Source organism: Balaenoptera ricei, chromosome 14, assembly GCF_028023285.1.
Source record: "Balaenoptera ricei isolate mBalRic1 chromosome 14, mBalRic1.hap2, whole genome shotgun sequence".
NCBI lineage: Eukaryota > Metazoa > Chordata > Mammalia > Artiodactyla > Balaenopteridae > Balaenoptera > Balaenoptera ricei.
Window position 1 is genome coordinate 43102085 of NC_082652.1, and position 20814 is coordinate 43122898.

Below are 20814 nucleotides of genomic sequence, written 5' to 3' on the forward strand. Positions count from 1 at the left end.
AGTTGTCCTCTTTTGGCCATGTAAAACTTTAATGACCATATACTCTATTTCATTAAGACAGTATAACCATGTCAGAAACCTCTGATGCCATTAGAGTTGGTGTATGTTAAAAACGTAGAACTGGAAATATTTTTTGGAGCATATCAAAACAAAGCACATATTTATGCTGTTGGTAATTTAATATGAATCCCTCACCTTGAAATCATCAGGAATGAGGAGTTTTGATGTTCGTAGAAAATTCAAGATATATCTGAACATCTGTCCATCTCTGTCAATGAAATAGTGCTGTTTGAGACTGTCCAAAACAATGGGCTCTGTACCATCAAAAAGTCTTCCGATTCTGCGATAGGAAAGAGGGAACAGTGAAGACAATTAGAATCAATTGTTCGGCCGCTAAGACTGAGAGCTACTGTTTTGTGTCACTGTCAAAGGTAGCATTTTTGAAGATGGCAGTCCGGGAAAATCACCCACTAAGTAGTTATGGTTCTCTGAGAAGTACTGGCCCCTGCTTGATAAATATCTCAAGATCAGACAATTCAAAATAGTCTCAGCCTTTCTCAAGTAAATTCTATTATTCAATGTCTTTTACCTGTAAAGAAGATGTCCTGACATGGTGATTATGGCTAAGTGCTGTCACTGTAATGGAAGATCATGCCTTTCCCTCTGTGTTACTTAAAACAACCCTCTCTGCCATTAAAAAAAATATATATGTATATATGTATATATATATATATATATATATATATATATATATATATATATATTATTGCTCCAAAGTGTCTTTTAAACAGATTCTACAAAAAAAGCAATTTTGTTTTTAAGAAATCTGTTTTCTGAGCTTTCCCTACCCGTGAATCCCAAATTTTCTAAAAATAAAGCAATGCCTATATGCTAACATCTACATTTAATTATAAAAAACAATAATTGAGAATATCACTCACCTAAGAGAATATGTTTTCCATTAACAATATGCAGTCTAGTTTCCTAGGTTTCAGCAAAAATCATTTGTAACAGCCAGGAATCATTATAAAATATAAACATTTGACCACCCAAAAAATATGACCTAGTTCTGGAACATAAGTGGCTATGGGTAATTTTTAAAAACAGGAATCTATAATATGTTTTTCCTCTTTACAGTTAACATTTGAAAAGTGTGCTACAGTTAAAGCATTTTGTATCCATTATCATTTATCTGTTTAAGGAAGGCTGAAACTATACACTTTAGTATATACTCAGAATAGAAAGCAGTCACATCTATAGTATGAACAGGTAGAGTGCTGGCTAATGACAAATAAATATCCTGTATCAGAAAATAGAATTTACACACTTGAAATCTCTTCCTTTGCCAAGAGGTGCATTTGATTTTCATGAACAGTGTAGGCTGGAAAATGGTTCCATTTTTTAAGAAAAGATTTTGTAGAACTCATAACAAGTCTCTCTCTGATCTGGAACACCACTTTATTATTTTGATGATGATTTTGATTTGAAGATGATTTTGAAATCATACATTTTCTAATCTTATTGTTGAAATGGGACAGATGTAATGGTAAATCGACAATTCCATCCCTCTTAAAATACAACAAACCAACCAACAAATAGGAAAGCTGCTCCCCTCCCTCCCCAAAAAGAAAGACTTGTGAATTTGTTTCAGTAAAAATCTTTTAAAGATAATTAGAAAACTCATGTCCTACCTGAAGGTAGTAAGCGCAAAGAAGAAAGCAACTAGTCAGATCATATTTTTAAAACTCAGTATATTTTTCTCAACTACTATTTTCATCCAACTTTCCACGAATTGAGGGTGATCATCCAGGGTGTAGATTACAACCATCCTGGGATCCTTCCACCGCATGCTACCTTGTCATTCATTTCTCATAAACACATCAATCAAATGGTAGACTACAGAAAGAAGAGGCAGTGAAACTAAAACACATTTTGTCACGTATTTATACTGTTTCCAGGACAGTTTGGTGCAGGATGGGAAAGAATAAGACTTGTTTGCCTATTATGAAAACATTCTACTCTTCACTGTTAATGATAAATTTACAGTTGACAGGGGAAGAAAAGGGAACTATATTTATTAAGTGCTTTCCAGATAACTTACACTCGCCTAAGCACTTTATGTATGCAACAAATCCATTATCCTCCTTTTAAAGATGAAGAAATAGGCTCAAAATGATGAGTAACTTGCCCAACTAGTTAAGTAGCATTGGGGGATTTGGGCACAGTCTGTTTGATCTTAAAGGGGCCTCCCTACAATGATTGGAATGAAAAGAATTACCACTACTGAATGAAAGCTTTCGGTCTAGGGTTTTCATTTCTACCTTACATTTGTTCAGCAAAAGTTTTATAATGAAATCCAAGCGTGTACACTGATGATTTTTGTGGCCTGAAATAAATTAATATCAAAGATTACAAGTCGCTTCACTAATGAGATGAAAAGTAAATATTTTATTCTTAAATAAATCCCAGGCTTTTAATTTTTAAAGACTCATTCTCAAACTCTAGACTTGGAAGGTCGCCAGCACAGAATGAGTGATTAAATAAATCTTCACGGAGTGAATGGGTAAAGCAGTGACTGAGTGAGGAGGGGAATGAGGCTCCGCCAGTCACTAGCTGTAATCTGAGTGAATCAACTTCTCTGCGTCTCCATTTCTTTTATAAAAGTACCCTTTTTCTCAGGGTTGATGAAAGATACAAAAAGAGTCATGGCACGCTCAAAAACAACACAGCAAAAGAAGGTACCCCAAAGTAGCAAACGAAAACTACGAAACTACTATGTCTACGAAAACAGTTCTTAGAAGCCTGCGGGCACAGTAGAGTACAGGATTGAAGAAGTAAAAGGAACAACCTTGGCTTAAGTGTACTGATACAGACCTTTCCAAGACAGGAGAAACGTGTCACGTAAGTGGTTTTTAGGATACCATCAAAACAAAACAAACAAAACCCACCTCCAGCAGACACGGGAAATTGCACATAGTTGCAATCAGAAGCGCCTTCAGATCTGACTTGGATGAACTAGGAAAAGAGGCAAAGGAAAGAGGAGGGAAATCTGAAAGGAGACCCAGCGCGGGGCGGGGGGGGGGGGGGCGGCACGGAGGTGACTGCGACCTCTGGGCGAGGCAGTGGGAAAAATGGAGTCTGTAGGTGGAATCATTCAAAACGAAAGGGGGTGAGAAGCTGGGAAGAAGGACTGGACTCCCCGCGTTAGATGAGAAACCCACCGAAGCCCCGGAACCTGTGTTGGCCCGGAACCTTCGCTCCGAGCTTGCGCCAGGCTGGGGAGGGCGCGCTCTGCGGACCAGAAGGTGGGAAGGGCGTGGCCTGAAATTGGTGGGAAAACCCTCCCGCCTTCTGCGCGGGGCGGAAGCAGCTGCAGCTGAGGACGGCGGCATCGGGAAGGAAGAACCCGTGGCCACATGGATGCACGTTCCTGGCTGCGGTGAAAGGCCCCTGGGAGAAGAAAGAATCCCTGCGTTTGGGTCAACAAATGTTAGAAGTAATAAAAAGAGACACTGCTGCAGATTTTTGCTAACTTTAAAAAGAGGAGGTTTTGAATTTGTGAAAACAATGCGGAAAGACAGGGTGGTGCCAGTGATCGTAAAATGGGGTCCTGGGTCGGTTTCGAGATTGAATGTGCTGTGGAAAAGCATTGTTTGGCTAAGCAAATAGAGGGGAACATCGACACAGGCTGTATTTCTTGTGGACATATGAATGGAGTTACAAATCAACTGCAGTGACTTGTAAACTCTGGTGCCTGAAAACTATGTGGAACTGATTACAGTTTACTAACCTTGGAGAACATTCCTGTTTTTCAACTGACCAAGACCAAGCTGGCTCCGGATGATGTATGGCTGCCTTTTTTTTTTTTTTTTTTTTTTTTTTTAGCACTCATTGAACCAAGTGGCAATGCAGGGAAAAACTTCCTTCTACAAGTTTATTTTTTTGACATTTATTTTTTAACATTCTACTTTGGACAGTTTCAAACTTTATGCCAAAGCAGAGGAAATAATATAATGAACCCCCATGTGTCCACCCAGCTTCTAAAGCTATAAATTCTTGTCCAGTCTTGTTTCACCTGTACCTCTATGCCTCCCTCTCCCCCTCTGGAGTTTTTGTTTGTTTGTTTGTTTTTTAATATTTATTTTTATTTATTTGGTCGTGTCAGGTCTTAGTTGCAGTAGGCAGGCTCCTTAGTTGCGGCTTGCCGGCTCCTTAGTTGCAGCACGTGGGCTCCTTAGTTGCAGCTTGTGGGCTCCTTAGTTGTGGCATGCATGTGGGGTCTAGTTCCCTGACCAGGGAACGAACCTGGGCCCCTGCATTGGGAGCGCAGAGTCTTATCCACTGCGCCACCAGGGAAGTCCCCCCTCTGGAGTTTTTAAGTAAATTGCAAACATACTATCATTTTTATCTGCAAATATTTCATTAATTAAAAGAATTATAAAGGTTCACTAAAAAAATGCATTAACGGATATTAAAATACATTCCTCTTTTTTGCTTTTTGGTATTAACTCTGTTGACTACTTTTGTTTATGGAGGAAATAATGCAGCCCAAATCTCCAAGGAAATTAAGCTCCTTTTGGTGGAAAGTTAGTCTGCTTCCTCACTGTGGCTCCCCCTCTCCCTGGCATTAAAGAATGGTCTTAAATAAAAGAGAATATAGGGATAGGACCTGACTTACCTGGCTTAGTGTGAATCAATCACTAAGAATTTTTTCTTGTGTAGTCATTCATTTAGAGGACCTAGTTTCTCTAATTTACCGTGACTCAGTTCCTTAAGAATTTCTCTTTCCTTTTTTATTGTGTAGTCATTCAGTTATTCATTCATTCTTTCCACCAATATTCACTCAACCTGGCCATGTGAAATACAGGGGACGCAGTGGAGAATAAGCCACACTCTTGACTTTTGTGGAATTTAACAGTCTGTGGGGCTGGGAATCAAGTGCAGTGTGATTGAGTGTGCCAGTGGGTATGCAGAGTGGGCTATGGGAGTACACAGGGAAGAAAAAGAAAGTCCACTGGAGAACCTGAATGATATGCAGAAGTTGGCCAAGTACAGGGGTGGGAGGTAAGGTTAGATAAGAAAGGAGAGGGGTAGGGAAGATACAAAGGCTTGAAGCTGGAAAAAACCAGACATGTGATTACTCTCCACTGGGGCCAACTGAAAAATGAGGCTGGGGCAGCAGAAATCAGCAAAAGTCAGATCACAAAGAGCTGCGTAAGCCAGGTCAAGGAGTTTGGATTTGGTTCTGAGGGCGATGGGGACTGATGTCAGGCTATGCTCTCAGCGATGTTAAGGACAAGAGCTCCTTTAGAAGTGAGACAATCAAAACACTTTATCTGAAATCACATCTCCTCACAGATGCAGCTTGTAACTTACCCAAGTCCTGCCTCCTTTGCTTTGCTTTTGACTGTCATTTGTATAGAGCAGTGCTTCTTAACCCTGGCTGCACAGTGGAATCACCTGGGGACCTTTTAAAAGATACAGATGCCCAGTGCCACATATTCTGATGTAATTATTGGTCGGGCTTGGGACCCAAGCATCTGCATCTCTTAAAAAGCTCCCCAAGGAAGTCTAATGAACAGCTGAGTTGAGAACCAGTGCAAAGGCGGATGAGCAGAGAGACTAAAGAGGAGCAAGTCAACGCCGCCGACTTGAGATGCTCTCAGTTAGTCATTCTGTCACTCTGAACTGTCACAGCACTTTTTCTTAAATAGCCAACCACACTTTTAGAGGTGACAATCTCCAGGATGGCCTAGATCAACGTCCCGTTTTACAAATGGAGAAGTGTAATGCTCAAGGATGCACAGCTGGCTAGACAGAGAGCTGGCTGTAAGCCCTCCATGCTGCCCCTGGGGGGATGGGCAGAGGACGGTCACATTGAAGCCCATGGGGGACACCCGCCCACGAGTCCACCGATCAGTAGGATGTTACTTTTTAAAAAAATCTGATTTACAGAGTATTTTTCTATTGAATAATTTTGTTTTCAGAAGCACTTGTGGCTTTATACTTTTTCATGTCTACTAACTCAAGTTAGTAGATTGCCAACCAAGTTTCTGTCCTAATACCATATACCTAAGGAAGATGGTGAATGAGGTAGAGGGCTGGGTGAAGGTGTGTGTGTTTGTGTTGTGCAGTTGTGTGTGTGGGGGTGTGTGTGTGTGAGGTCTGTGTTTGTAGGTGTGGGTACACAAACGAGAGGTGTGTGGGCAGCTGTCACTGCAGTGGAACCTGGACACGGAACAGCAGGGAAGGAAGGAGATGGGGACAGAAAAGTCAGCATTGCAACCAGTGGGTCCCCTTCCCTCCTTTCTGCTGAGATGGGAGAGGAAGGAAACAAAATGGGTGGAAGGGAAGACAAGTGCTAGGTTGATATCTCAAACTTTTTGAAATGTGAGGGTTCAATATCGTATTCTCTGTTTTTGCATATATATATATTTAGATTTATTTATATTTTTGGCTGCGTTGGGTCTTCGTTGCTGCACGCGGGCCTTTCTCTAGTTGCGGCGAGCAGGGTCTTCTCTTGTTGCAGAGCACGGGCTCTAGGCGTGCACGCTCTAGGCGCATGCCACATAGTTGCAGCACGCAGGCTCAGTAGTCGTGGTGCACGGGCTTAGTTGCTCCGTGGCATGTGGGATCTTCCCGGACCAGGGATCGAACCCGTGTCTGCTGCATTGGCAGGCGGATTCCTAACCACTGCGCCACCAGGAAAGTCCAAGCATATATTTTAAAATGTCTATAATAAAAAGTTTTTCTTAAAAAAAGGGGGAGATTGCTAAGCTGGGTATTATTATAATGTTGAAAGAAATCACCAGTTAACTTACTGTTATTGAAACCTTACTTATCACACAGCATTTAATTCACTTATAACTGTTAACAAAATTCTAGAAATAGTTCTTTATAGTTTCCAGACTTGGGAAGTTTCGTCTATATCTCATGAACACAGATAAAAATGAATTCAGAGCTTGTTATAGAAATGGATGGAAGTAATTTAAGAGAAGGAAGAAAATACCTTCTAAGTAAAAGCAAACAGAACAAATTATATCTACTTATGGGGAAGTAGCGTTTCCAGTACCTGTTCCCCGTGGCAGCATCATTTTCTTTAATGATACATAGAGCGGAAGAAAGTAGGGGAGAAAGGAAAGGCAAGTTTAAAATATAAGAAAATGTATGAGAGCGCCAACAATCGCGGAACTCGGCGTTTTGGAGAATTGATCGCTGACGGCAATACTGATGGCTCAGAGGGAGCCCAGAGCCACTCGGGGGGCTGCAGATCCTCCAAGAATCTCATGGTCCTCCCCTGACTCATGGGGAAAGTTGTTTAAATTAGGAGAAATTACATTAACTGCTTACTATGAAAAATGTATTATAATTAACTTGATTTTTTAAAAAAAACACCAGAATTTACAAAAGTAGCCTTTTTATTCTTACATTTATTGAATGCCTACCATGTTCCTGGTGCTCTGCTGGGTCTCTTCAAATGAACAAGATGTGGTCCTGCTGGGTGCTATGGAAGGACAGAGGACAGGGACCTAGCTAGCCCAGGGCAGGGAGGGAAGGCTTCCTGCAGGAGGCAACCCTGTGCTGGGTCTTCAGGGTCACCAGGTGTAAGGGGAAGGGACAGGGGCTTGGAGAAGGGATTTCAGGCAAGAAAGAGCCTGATGGGTGAGGTGGGCAGCACCAACAAGTGGGGAGCATCTCTCTCAAAGGGTCAACCTGAGCAGAGCATGTGAGGGCACAAGAGCTTGGCCGCGGTGCCTTCAGTAATATCTCAGAAGCCCCTGGATGTTCAGCTCTGACTCACAGGCCTGGGTTGGAATCCTGGCTTTACCATCTTCAGGACCAAATCGGTTTGAGTTTTGATTTCTTCATCTGAGGAATGGGATAATACCCTGTCCAAAGAATTCTTATGAGGAATAAATGGATGTCTAATACGAGCTACGTTTACCGAGTGTCCACTACATGCAGGGCACGGTACTGAGCCTTCACAACGACTCTGCTCGGTAGACACCATCACCCTCGTCTTACAGGTGAAGGCACTGCAGCCTGTCTGCCAGCGCTGAGGCAGTGGGACTGCAGAGTCCAGCTCGGAGCTGCTCCCTTACTGCCCAGTGGTCACTCTGCCCCTCGGTTAAGCCTGGGCTCCGTAAATGTTGACAGATTTTCATCCTTTGGAGACGACGTGCAATGCCCAAACAGAATCCGATGGTATATAAAATCCTGTTGTGCATCTTGAATCGGAAGACTTTTTATTTTTTTGGCTGTGCCCCGGGGCATTCAGGATCTTAGTTCCCAGACCAGGGATCCAACTTGCGCCCCCTGTGGTGGAAGCACGGAGTCTTAACCACTGGACCACCAGGTAACTCCCAGAAGACAATTTGTAGTTTATTTTTTTCCCTTTTTTTTTAAAAAAGTATTTATTTATTTGGCTGCGCCAGGTCTTTGTTGCGGTACGCAGGATCTTCGCTGCGGCACGCGGGACCTTTTCCTTGCGGCATTTGAACTCTTAGTTGCGGCTTGTGGGATCTAGTTCCCTGACCAGGGATGGAACCCGGGCCCCCTGCATTGGGAGCGCGGAGTCTCAGCCACTGGACCACCAGGGAAGTCCCGGAAGACAACATTTTACATCACCTGGTCCTGCTCTTTGGTTTGAGCAAGTGTCTGTTTTAAAATGATTTCTAGGGCAAAGGGCTACTTTTTAAGGTCAGTCCTGGATCAGAGCATCATGGTGTCCCATGGGAACCCACTTTGGTATTTTCGGCTCCAGCGGTTTTTGCTTAGGCTTCCTCTTGCTTTCTCTGTGGGCAGGCGAGCCCGCACGTGTGCACGAGTTGGCCCCCCAGGTCACCCCCACTGTTCCCAACGGGCTGTTCTATATTTGGAGGTATTTGTGACACACTCCTTTTTTCTCTTGACTTAAAACTCTAGAATATGTTTTCCATTTTACAGTGATAATTACTGTTCAGAGAAAAAATGTTATAAAACATTTTTTGAGTCTGTGTTAGGCACTCTGCTAAAAACTCTCTGGATTATCTGCTTTAATCCTCACAGCAACGGTAGAGTATTTATAGCTGATACTTCGATGTTAGTGATGGAGAAACTGAGGCGCAGAGCCACCAGGTCACTGCTGAACTATGCAACCTCCCGTCCTGGAAGAGGGGGGGCCAGCCCAGCCTCGACACTGTCTCCGACTCTCAGGGTCCGTCTGTCCCAGAACTCCTGCTCCTTTCCCACTCAGACACGTCCTGCCAACCTTTCTGCATCTTGCAGCGCCACTCCAGTTTTCTTGTTACATAAGCAAACTCTTTTGCATGTGTTCCCGTTGAATTTAACTTATTTTTGAGTGACTGTTCTTATTCCTGGGATTCTGAGTGTTAGCAGCCCCAACTGTTGAAGGAGTGCCTTCCTATATGATGAAACATTCCTGACTCTTCCATTTGTGCCCTCAATCTCCCTCACAAATGGCATGAACTCAGCCCATCCCCATGTGGCTGTGCTCTCCCAGTGGCCCCACTCTCTCCACCATACTTTGAGGCTATCAGTAAAAACAGGATGCGGAACGGAGCCCATCCCTATTTCCTCTGGTGTCTTACTATCCCAGGCTGTTGGAACTGGCTTACCGTACGTCACAGCAGTCCTTTCAAATAAAAGCATCCTATTAATTATATGACACTAGGAGAGGGCTAGGGCGAAGCCAGCTGTTTCTATTTTCAATTTAACAATTTTTTCCTACTTGTAATGGAGCCAGCAAAACAGCAGTTTACAGTGAAGTATTTACATATTTTGCTTAGTACCTAAAAGTGAAAAAGCCAGAGGCTTCACGTAGTGCTCAATATAAAAAGAAAGAACAAGAAAAATATAATTTACTTAAAGGCGAGGTAAATGCTTTTTGAAAACCTAACAGAAGATGTATGGAAGAAAGTAAGTGAATCTATACTGTGTCCTTTGTACACCTATCCTGCTACACACACACACAAACACACACACACACACACACACACACACACGTCATTACCGACACCGTTCAAGAGCCTTAGAGTATCATTCAAATACTCAGGAGTATTGAAAAGTGGTTGGATGAATGAAAATGAATTATTCTGTCACTGTATGACTTCAGAGTGACTAGGAGGTTTAAAAACACTTTCAGAAACTAGGCTTTTGAGTTTGAGATGACAAAGACAAAGGGAGGAGATTTAGCCCCAGGACTGTGAGTTATATACCTCCTTAGAAGAAGGAAAGAAAGCTGCTAATTGGACCAGAGTCATATTTACAGAGCTTCAGAAGTATCTAAACATTTTAAAGAATACATAAAATGTCCACCCTACCCTTTCGTTGAAAACACCATCTAATTGCCTCTTCAAACCACGATGGATGATGTACCTGGTTGGCTTTGTACTCTGAGAAGCTTAAGATTTCGAATTTATGTCGCAACGTTATTTACATAGTCACCAAATCAAAAATGACATGTGAAAAATATGAAGTTTGTATCAGCTCATGATTCAAAGACAACATTCTCGGGTGTGTGGGGTTGAGAAATAAGGAAAGTGGCTGTTGACAGCACCTGCCTTTGGCTGTACCACGGTCAACAATGTGCTGTCATAGTTGAGTGTCTTGTGTAATCGTCCACGCCCTTCTGGGGCTCAGGCTTGGTTTATCACAGTTTAAGAATTTACCGAAAGACATCAAGCCGGTCCATAGACTCGCTGGGCGGTAGGTGTATCTATCGATGTTTCTCCCTGTCCCTTCCAACAAAAACCAGAACCAAGCCCTGACCTGCAAAATGTTTAAAGAAACAAAAGTATCCCAGCTAATGACAAGAATTTCTCATGTTTCTTCTTCCTTTCTGTGATCATATACAGAACTGGACAGACTGCAGGAGTCATTTGATAACCATTTGCTTCCCCTATCTTTTGTTCACATAACTTTTCATTTGCAAGTCCTGAGTGAAAGTGCACTAAAGCCAAATCTTCTTTTACAAATAACTACTTTCTCGAAGTTTTTAAATCCACATAAAGGATTACAAATGGGTTCTTCAAGAGCCCGTCAGGACGTGTATTTGGAAATACAAACTGTGTCATCACTGTTGGGTTTTTGTAATCGTCACAGATGTCTGCCAGAGTGGAGACCAGAGCTTCATTCACACTGATCATGGCTCCCCAGGTTTGCTTCACTGTTATAACCTTTATTCCAGCCCATTTTAACGTGTCCAACAATTTTCTCTGAATTCCACCCTTCATGCCACCTTGTCCCTTCTGTAACGTATCATCAAAATGGTGATGTTGTGATGAAGTACCTTACGTACCACTAAGATTACGGATCAGCAGGATACACTTAAAAGATCCTTCTTTTTTTCTGTGACATTAACTCTTTTGCACCGCTTTGAGACTAGAAGGGTTTTCATTTTTTAGGTAAGCTCTGAAGCCCTCAGGGCCTTCTAAGCTGTTTAAAAAAAAAAAAAAAAAATCAATTTTTGGAGGGGTGGCAGGCACCTAGCCAAGCCCTAATGAGGCTGGGTGGGAGTTCTGGAGCACGTTCAGCTCAAATCATGGAAACAGGTCTGGGTGAGGTCAGATTCACCTCTCGGTTACGAAGCTCTCTGAGCCTGGTGAGGTCCGCCACTGTTTGAAAGTGGTGGTTAGCTGTTATGCACAGTTGTAATTTATCTTCTGAATATGGGGAACACAATAAGAAAATTTGCACAGGAGTAAAAATAATCATTACCACCAAAAAAGATAAACAGCAAGGTCATTACTAAGCAAACCGACACATGGCGTTTATGTGGCAGCAGGAAGCCATTATCCAAGTGACTGTGTCATTTCTACTGACACTGCATCTTGATTAGATTCAGACAGTCCAGCAAAAAACTGTTATAACTGTGGGACTGAAGAAAGTGTTTTTTTTGTTTTTTAACTTTTTTTTTTTGCAAATGGAATTGCCACCCAATTGGAACTTCTGGGTGTCTGCCTTTGGAGTATGACCACATGAAATGCATACGACTTGTAAGAGCACAACTGACTTCTCATCCCTCACCACCTCTCACATCCCTCATCCTCCCACCAGGACCACCCTGGGCACATTCAGAAGCCACACGTAAAGCATTATGCATCCACTGCAGCTTGCTATTTTGGAGACAAATTGTTGCTACTTTCTATCTCCAGGCACCTTGAGAGTAATCATTCAGAAGCATAATATTGATAATTCATCAACTTGAGTCAATAAATCCTGCATTTCTAATGAAAAGAAATGGCATTTTAATGGGTTATTTATATACTGATAATAGAACAAACTGCCAGACATGGCAGATGCAGTGAAACGGACTCTTCTAAGACCACAGCTCAAGTTTCAGCAGAGGGCATCTGGGTGTTCAGTGGACCCATAAGGGATCCTTCAGTGTGACTTTCAGAGTTTTGTTTTAAGTCCTCAGAGTTTACATGCAAATTATAACATCATGTGATTTTGTTTTGAATAAATGCTTCTCTTCAGAAATTAAGGGAGGGGAAGTTTATTTTCTGCATTGGCTTAATAAAAAGGACTCCCCCAACTTTAGAATAATTTGTGCATTGTTTTATTCCAGGCAAGAATACACACAGCATAGACACCTCACTGTATCCTGCACAGAGAGATACGGAGAGATTTCATCTCTCTGCAAAGTAGACCATAGCGGTCTGAGAAGATGGAATTAAGAGCTATATGGTAGGCACAAGCTCTGGGGTGTGATATTCTGCCCACAAAGCTCTCTACATAGCCAAAATGTGGTTTGTCTTTTGGAAATTCACCTAAAATTAATGTTGGTTCTCATCTGCCATAAAAAAGCTCTCAAACGAAGCACTCAACCAGAATCAGAGTTATGTGACCAACAGAAACTACAGGATTTAAGGAACCAAAGTCATAGGAGATATGTGAGCTGGGTTGTGGAAAATAACATTGTCAATTTTAAGCCCTTCTGATGGAACTGTTCTCAAGAACACAGTAAAGTGGAGCATATTTTTCACATATTAACCTTGTACGAAATTACCAGAATCTTCTACGAAATACCTACAAATTAACTTTTTCAAACAAGTAAATAAAACATATAGTTTATTATCAAAGTACTTGTATGATGAGGCAGGAAACATGAAAGTACGATAACAAACACGGGGCAAAAACAACGCTGGCGTTGCCCAGTGACACCATTTATCACGACAGATCAAAATGAGCACAGTCCGTATTATTGTCCCAAGTGCTGAGAATCAAGCCAGAAGCACTAAGAAAAGCCTCGCTCTAACACTGTGTCTCTAGCCACACCACCGCTGTCCCCACCATGCTGCAGGGGGATGCACTGATGTTTCACTGCCCTTCTCTGCAGATCTGTGGCCCAAACTCGGAGATGCAGGTGGATTACCTGCATGCCAATGAAAACTGCTCATTTCCCTCACATCCTGGGATACAGATGGCGGCTGGAGACAAGGAATCTGCATTCTTTCAAGCATCTGGAGATGATCCGAGGGGCTCAGGGAGGAGATTATCAGTTGGAGGAAAACATTCTGAAGGCAGGTGTCACCCTTCTGTTAATCTGGCTCATTGGTCTCTGGGTTGTGACTGGATTGATTTATTCCCTTCTCCTTACCTTTTCCCTTCAGCGTAATTAGACTAGAAAATCCCTTTCCGGTCTCTGCCTTGAAGGAAAAAGGATGTTAATCTTTGCTGCCCAGATTGGACTAGGCTTGCCGTTACGATCTGACATCACTGTTAGCACCTGATGATTCAAAATGTTTGACCTTCACACTGCAGCAGCCCTGTGATGGCTGAGCTGCTCCAGGTCAGAGCAAAACTCATTCAACTCAACTAAGCAAAACTCATTCAACATTCGACAAATATTTATCAAGCATTGCCAGGCACAGTTCAAAGCACTGAAGACTACTGGTAGATCTATTATTTGTTTTAAAACTTAAAGCGTAAGCTTAGAGGACATGTTTTAGAAATAAATTTAAAATCTTTTTAAAACAATTTTTCTGATTGGTGCAGGCACGTGTGTTTTGTGCAGTGGTGTGAACCTGAGATAGTTTGCTGCATTGCGGGGCACTCGGGTCCACTGCTCCAGTAGCAACAGGAAAGGGAGGAGCCCAGCAGAGAGGCGGTGACTAACACATCAGTGGACCTAGACCCCCCTAACCTGATTAGCAGCCCTACCTATCCTGGCGTCCGGTAGACCATTCCTTCCCGTGGGCACAGCGTGCTGGGGCCAAAGCTGGTCACTGAATGTTGTGCTAATGATTTTCTCTTCACAGGTCAACCCAGTGGCCATCAGCAGGTGGCAAGGTCACTGGTCCAAGGCCAACTTTGTCCCTTGCTATGGGATGACTGTGTGCACTGGACATGGGGGCATGAAAAAAACGAGCTTCCTGAAACCCACAGGCAAATAAGAACAAGATGCATTTATCCCATTGCCCAGTCTAAGGTGGTGCTTTGCAGACTTTTTAAAGTCATGACACACACAGAAAATGATAGCACTGTGTTTGTATGACACTGGGCGGCAGGAGAAGACTGCTCTCGGCAGGAGACCAGGCTGGGACCTCCGGCACCACGGGCGGGGGGCAGGGCTCACACACGCCCCAGCACTGACCCAGAATTAGGTGAAGGCCACCTTGAGAATAAAATAGCTTGAGATATTGTAGATGAGCTGCCCCCTTGGCTAAAGCTCACCTTTAGAACACAGTTCCAGAAGGTGGGAAGATGCACTGCATAGCTGAACACGGGAAGCGTTAGCAAATCCCGTGCCCGGGTCCAGACCAATGAAATCAGAATCTCTGTGGGAAGGACCAGGTTTTTTTTTGAATCCCAGTTGATTCTAACATGCCCCCAGGGTTGAGAAGCATGGCTATAAAAGAATTAAAAAACCAAGGTCCTGGAGTCAGAGTGGGAGTTGGAATCCTGGCTCTTCCCCATTTGCCGAATAAGACTGAACACGTTGCTGAGCCTCGTAGAGCTGCTCGTTCTTATCTGCTAACTGGGGTCAGTAACAGCCCCACCTGTAAGCTTATGGCGGCACACTGAATGATATAGCTAACGAACCCAGCCCAGCTTTAAACGTAACTTTCTATTTTGAATAGCTTTATTCAATTATGTGACTTTCATTGTTTTGAGGATCTGGCCTCTGGGTACAGTATCTTACCCAGTAATTAATCCATATATCAAGCAAACTTGTGAATGTCCCCTGTGGCAGGCCCGATACTAGGTACCAAGAACACAGGGATGAGAACTTAGTAAGAAAGAGTTTTTCAGGAAGAGGGTTTCTAGCTAAGCTGAGGCTGAGTTCTCGGCAAGTGAGAAGTTAATAAGAATCGAGAACGTGACCTACAGTCCTGTCCTGAGCTGTTTCACGCTGAATACCCAGTGTTACTCCCCAACCACTGTTACTGCTCTGCCATCAAAGGCACCAGCACCATCTGCGGGGGCAAGGCGGCCCTCACCTTCTTCCTGGTCTAAGGATCAGGCTAAGGGATCCGCCGGCCTTGGTACTGTTTACCTCCCAGGGCCTTCTGCCCATATTTATTTTAACATCTGTTAACTCTCTACTTTGGTCAACACCAAATCTAACTTCAGTCACCACCAACTGCAAAATTACAGAAAATGTACCAGAAACAATATCATGGCTGGGACTTCCCTGGTGGCACAGTGGCTAAGAATCCACCTGCCAATGCAGGGGACCCGGGCTTGATCCCTGGTCCGGGAAGATCCCACATGCCGTGGAGCAACTAAGCCCACGAGCCACAACTACCGAGCCCGTGTGCTGCAACTACTGAAGCCCGCGGGCCTAGAGCCCGTGCTCCACAACAAGAGAAGCCACCGCAGTGAGAAGCCCACGCACCGCAACTAAGAGTAGCCCCTGCTCGCAGCAACGAAGACCCAATGCAGCCAAATAAATAAATAAATAAATAAATAAAATATAAAGAAGTGACATTTGAACTGAGTTAATATAAAAAAAAATCATGGTTAATATAACTAGCAAGGTGATCTGAAGATGATGGTCTGGCCTGGAGCTGTTCCACACCCATAGCCCAGACAGTAGACTTCACCCTGTACTTCCCTCCTGCTGAGATGAAGGGTGAACATATGTATTTGCCACACATCAGATAACAGGAGGTGAATCACAGAATTCAGAAGAGGCCATTGATCATCGATAAGGTGTGACTTGTGATACTGAAGCAACAACAATCTGCTTCTACATCGACTCTAAAATGTAAACTAGATTTTGTCTTGAAAATGTAGACGAACTAATAAAGATGTATCCTGAAGAAACAAACCATAGAATAAAATTATCTTTAGACTTAACATAGGAAGCAAACTACTTCCCAAGGCTATTCATCCTGTTTTATTTTTCTTCCTACTTTACTTACTACCAACTCAAATATTGTTAATTGATTGTTTACTTGTTTATTGTCTGTCCTCTCCTGCCCCCAAGTAAACGACAAGAGAGCAAGGACTTTTGTTAGCCAGTGTATGCCCTGGTTGACAAGGAACACAGAATAAATCTGTAGAATGAAAAAAAGAACATGACAGGGAAAACTACAGGCCAGTACCTGTAATATGGCTGCATTTTTCTTTAAATGTCTAAGATAAGACTTGATGATGGGCTTCCCTGGTGGTGCAGTGGTTGAGAATCTGCCTGCCAATGCAGGGGACACGGGTTCAGGCCCTGGTCTGGGAAGATCCCACATGCCACAGAGCAACTGGGCCCGTGAGCCACAATTACTGAGCGTGTGCGTCTGGAGCCTGTGCTCCGCAACAAGAGAGGCCGCAATGGTGAGAGGCCCGCGCACCACGATGAAGAGTGGCCCCCACTTGCCGCAACTAGAGAAAGCCCTCGCACAGAAACGAAGACCCAACACAGACATAAATAAATAAAAAAATAAAATTAAAAAAAAAATTAGAAACTCAGTTTGTGTTCTAAATTGTAAAAAAAAAAAAAAAAAGACTTGATGAGCTAGATTACTTTAAAAGCTAGGCCTATGTTGTGCCCAAGTGGCAAAGAAAGTTTGCTGAATCTGCCAGCAGTGCAGCCTAAGTTACTGAAGCTGGATTTTCAGCACTAAACAGAAAATCCAGTTTCATCGTTTTGAAAAAAAAAAAAAGTCTTTTGAAGCTGGTTTCATTTACTCTTTGCCTATATAAGCGAGGAGCAGTTTTGGAAAAGCATTATTGTAAGATGAAAAGAAGAAACAGAGCAGAGGAAAACTTGTCCCTGTGATCCTGGAGAAACTTTCCATTTTTCATTGGCCAAGTGCTTTTCCTCCTTTTACATCCCTCCGTAAACTAATTTTCTTTTTTTTTAAGATCAACCAGTCAGAACTGCTCACCATTAGACTGTCCTCATTGTACGCATTTCCACGGGCGTTTTCCCAGCAGCAGGGATACGTTCTCTTTTTCCATTTGTGCTGAGACTATATAGGCCAGGTTGATGTCCACTCATCTAAAAACCCCCAATAGCCTATTCTGTGATTTTTTTAAAAACTTGAGATAGATATTGAATTATAAATCATGCTGATCTAAAGAGCAGGTCATAATAAAAAGCTTTGTATTCAGTGCCACGCAATCATTCTGAAAGAAAGTTCAGGGAACTGTTTGGCAAACAAACAGGATGCATTAATTTGGGGGCATTTTTGTTGAGATCCTGAAGCGTGAGCCTGTGTGATGACAACGTGGGACGCACCATGTGTGTCTAGGGACCAGAGCGTGAACTGGAACTGTGAAGTCGAAATCAGAGCACAGAACCCCCAGCCCTGACGCGGGATTACAGAAAACCCCCGGGGCTGGTGCCCAGCAGTTACCCGGAAATCCAGACATTAGAATTCAATTGTCCTGAGACAGCGGACCAGCCCCTTAACGTTGCAAGTGCCCCACTTTTCCTTCAGTGCAGCTCCACGTAAACCACTCTGGAATGGCCAGCACATCGGGGGTGAAGCCTGCCAAAACCAGATCTCTACTGGCAAGGCACACATGCCTGGCATCGCCATCCTAAAGCTCCAGATACACACACCCCTTGGGTGGCCATGGGTGTCGACTGCAACGTTGAAAGCTGAGTCTCTTGAGTTTTGCAATTACCTACATATGCCAGTGTGCTTAGTAACTCTGCTGCTATTTAGGAGAGACCAGTTCAGCATAATCTCCTTATGTCGGAGTTAACTCATATACTTGGTTTAAAATATACAAAAGCTCTGTCAAGCAAGCAGATGGGATGGCTCAGGGGATTGTAACAGGAGATTGTGTCTTTCACCTCTAGGTTAGTAGCTCTTTTAGCTAAGACCCCTGCCTCACTGCCACCCAATAGCTGTGGTTAATCAGCAGTATCTGCCCACTTCTTGGTTTTAAAAAGTCCACATCTGAATAACCATCAACATAACTGCTGTTAATATTGTTTTTGTTCGAGGTGACAGTAAATGATGAAACAGACCTAACTTTGAACTCAGACTTACGTCTTCTTTTAAAGCATAGAACGTTTCTTTAATATCACACACACGTGTGGCTAAGAAGATATTTCACTGTCAACAGTAGGAGATTTTAAAGAGGCCATGTAATTTGGTACCAATATTACTTACTTATGACAAATTAGATACCTAGATTTTTTGTTACCAATGATGTTAGTGGGTACCTTGGATTTCTGAGTCAGATATAATCAGGTCTGTCCTTAAAATTTGGGGGGCTCAGGGCAAGAGTACAAGTGAGGTCCACCTCCCACATGTCTAGGTATTTACAACTTAGAAATCAGGGTAACAAATTGTTAAATATGTTCTATCTTCTTTGTATATCTATTTAAAAATATATATATATTTTTGGTTTTACTTATTTGATGTAAAATTACTGCAGATCTGAACTGGGTGTTTTTCTTGGTGACTGCAATTCAAAATAGCAACCAGAATTGGAGACTTGTAGGCTCCCCTGAAAGGGAACAGTGTTTTTCACTGAGGTGGTGTGGATCAGCCTCTGTCTCATAAACACCTCCAAAGAACTGTTTGGCATCTCACGCGAAATGTTGGTAAAGTCAGACCACACCACGGATGTATGCAGTACTTCAGTTAATTTGAAGCCTTTATGTCCAGTCCTGTTAGCAAAAAAACCACTCAATAGGCTTCCCTGGTGGCGCAGTGGTTAAGAGTCCGCCTGCCAAGGCAGGGGACACGGGTTCAAGCCCTGGTCCGGGAAGATCCCACATGCCGTGGAGCAACTAAGCCCGTGCGCCACAACTACTGAGCCCGCGTGCTGCAACTACTGAAGCCCGCTTGCCTAGGGTCCATGCTCCGCAGCAAGAGAAGCCACCGCAATGAGAAGCCCGCGCACCACAACGAAGAGTAGTCCCCGCTCGCCGCAACTAGAGCAAGCCCGCATGCAGCAACGAACACCCAATGCAGCCAAAAAAATAAGTGTAATAAATAAATTTATAAAAAAAAAAAAAACCACCCAATAATGGAAGTGAATAACAACATAAGTAATTAACCTTGTTGTAAAATATAAAAGTCAACTTGCATATTGAATCCGTACTCAGGGTTTACAAGCCAAAAAAAAAAAAAAAAAAAATAGGGCATGTGGGTGCACAGACAGTGGAACCAGGTAACCTTGCTAATTAAAGAAATGAAGATCAAAATGTATTTTCTTTGGTGGAATGGCCATTATGATATAGCATGGGAGATTCATTAAGTAAAAGGCCTGTGTTCACTTGGAGGGACCAGGCAAAGCCATATGGTTAAAATCAGGATCTCTTAGGAAAATCGCAGAGATTCTCGGTTCACTGGTCTGGGGCGTGGCCTCTCATGGCCTTTTGATGCTTTGCAGGTGCTTCTAATGTTTAGCTGCGTGGTCCAATGTACCACTTTCTGGGGACAATGTTCTAAAGGTAGTCTTTAGCCCAGAGGACAACAAATAGAAATAGAATAAAAAATCACCCACAATATTTCAAAATGGAGTTAAGGCCCTTTGCAGGACCTTTGAAATTATAGAAGGACACTACATCTTTTAGGATCACTTGTTACAAACAACTTAGCACTTTTACACTACAAGTCTCCCCCTGAAATCCTAGAAAAGAAAACCGAGGAAAAAGCCCTTTTCCCCTCTGGGCTACACCAAGGAAAGTGTGGGTGAGAGAGGAACCAGGGTGCTCTAAGAGGGAGAGGGGGCAGGGAATGGTCCAGTAGGGTGAGACATGTTCAAGACACCCAGGATCTAGAGAACTCGACTTGGAATTATTTGTAATTCTATGGTCAGGCGCAACCTAATGTCCTACAATTTATCCCCAAAAGGTTGATATATGTGAGAGATTTTGCCAGAAGTTGGAAGGAGCATCTGACATCTGCGGAAAAAGCATGAAGAACTATTTCTTCCCTATATCTTTGACTACTGAAAGTTGTGGACGGGTCCCATTAAACTGACTGCTGCTTTGAAATGAACATTTAATTTCTTTCCAAGCACCCCCTCCACCCCCTCCCAAATCCAAGAGGAAGCAAAGCAACACACAGTGGTCCATTCAACATCCACAGCATTGTCTTCCAACCAATGTCGTCTGCTTTAGGTGTAAGCAACAGAAACAGAAATTACTTGTAGGGCTTGTTCCCAAAAGTTTGGACATAGGCTTAAAAATATCTCCTAACAAAAAAGATGATCTTGGAATAGCTCGACAGTTCCGAGACAGGTGCAGACATTAAAGATAAAGGACCAGAAGGTGCAGGCAAGGAGGCCCTCGAGCCTTTACGGATCCAGGCAAGTATTCAGAAGTGAGGCTGTTTCTGTGGTCTAGGAAATGAAGGAATGGTATATATTTGGAATTTGGAAGGCAGTTTGAAAAGAAAC

General features: G+C 43.0%; 1 protein-coding gene across 5 annotated transcripts in view; it reads right to left on the bottom strand.

The window, feature by feature from the left end:
* The window catches only part of KCTD1 (potassium channel tetramerization domain containing 1), a 182401-nt gene that overhangs the window by 20396 nt on the left and 141191 nt on the right, over window positions 1–20814 (bottom strand). For all 5 annotated transcript variants that reach the window (XM_059895542.1, XM_059895540.1, XM_059895543.1 and 2 more), the window contains exon 3: window positions 196–340. In XM_059895542.1, coding sequence (XP_059751525.1) covers window positions 196–340 — 145 coding nt within the window. The remainder of the gene's footprint in view (window positions 1–195; window positions 341–20814) is intronic.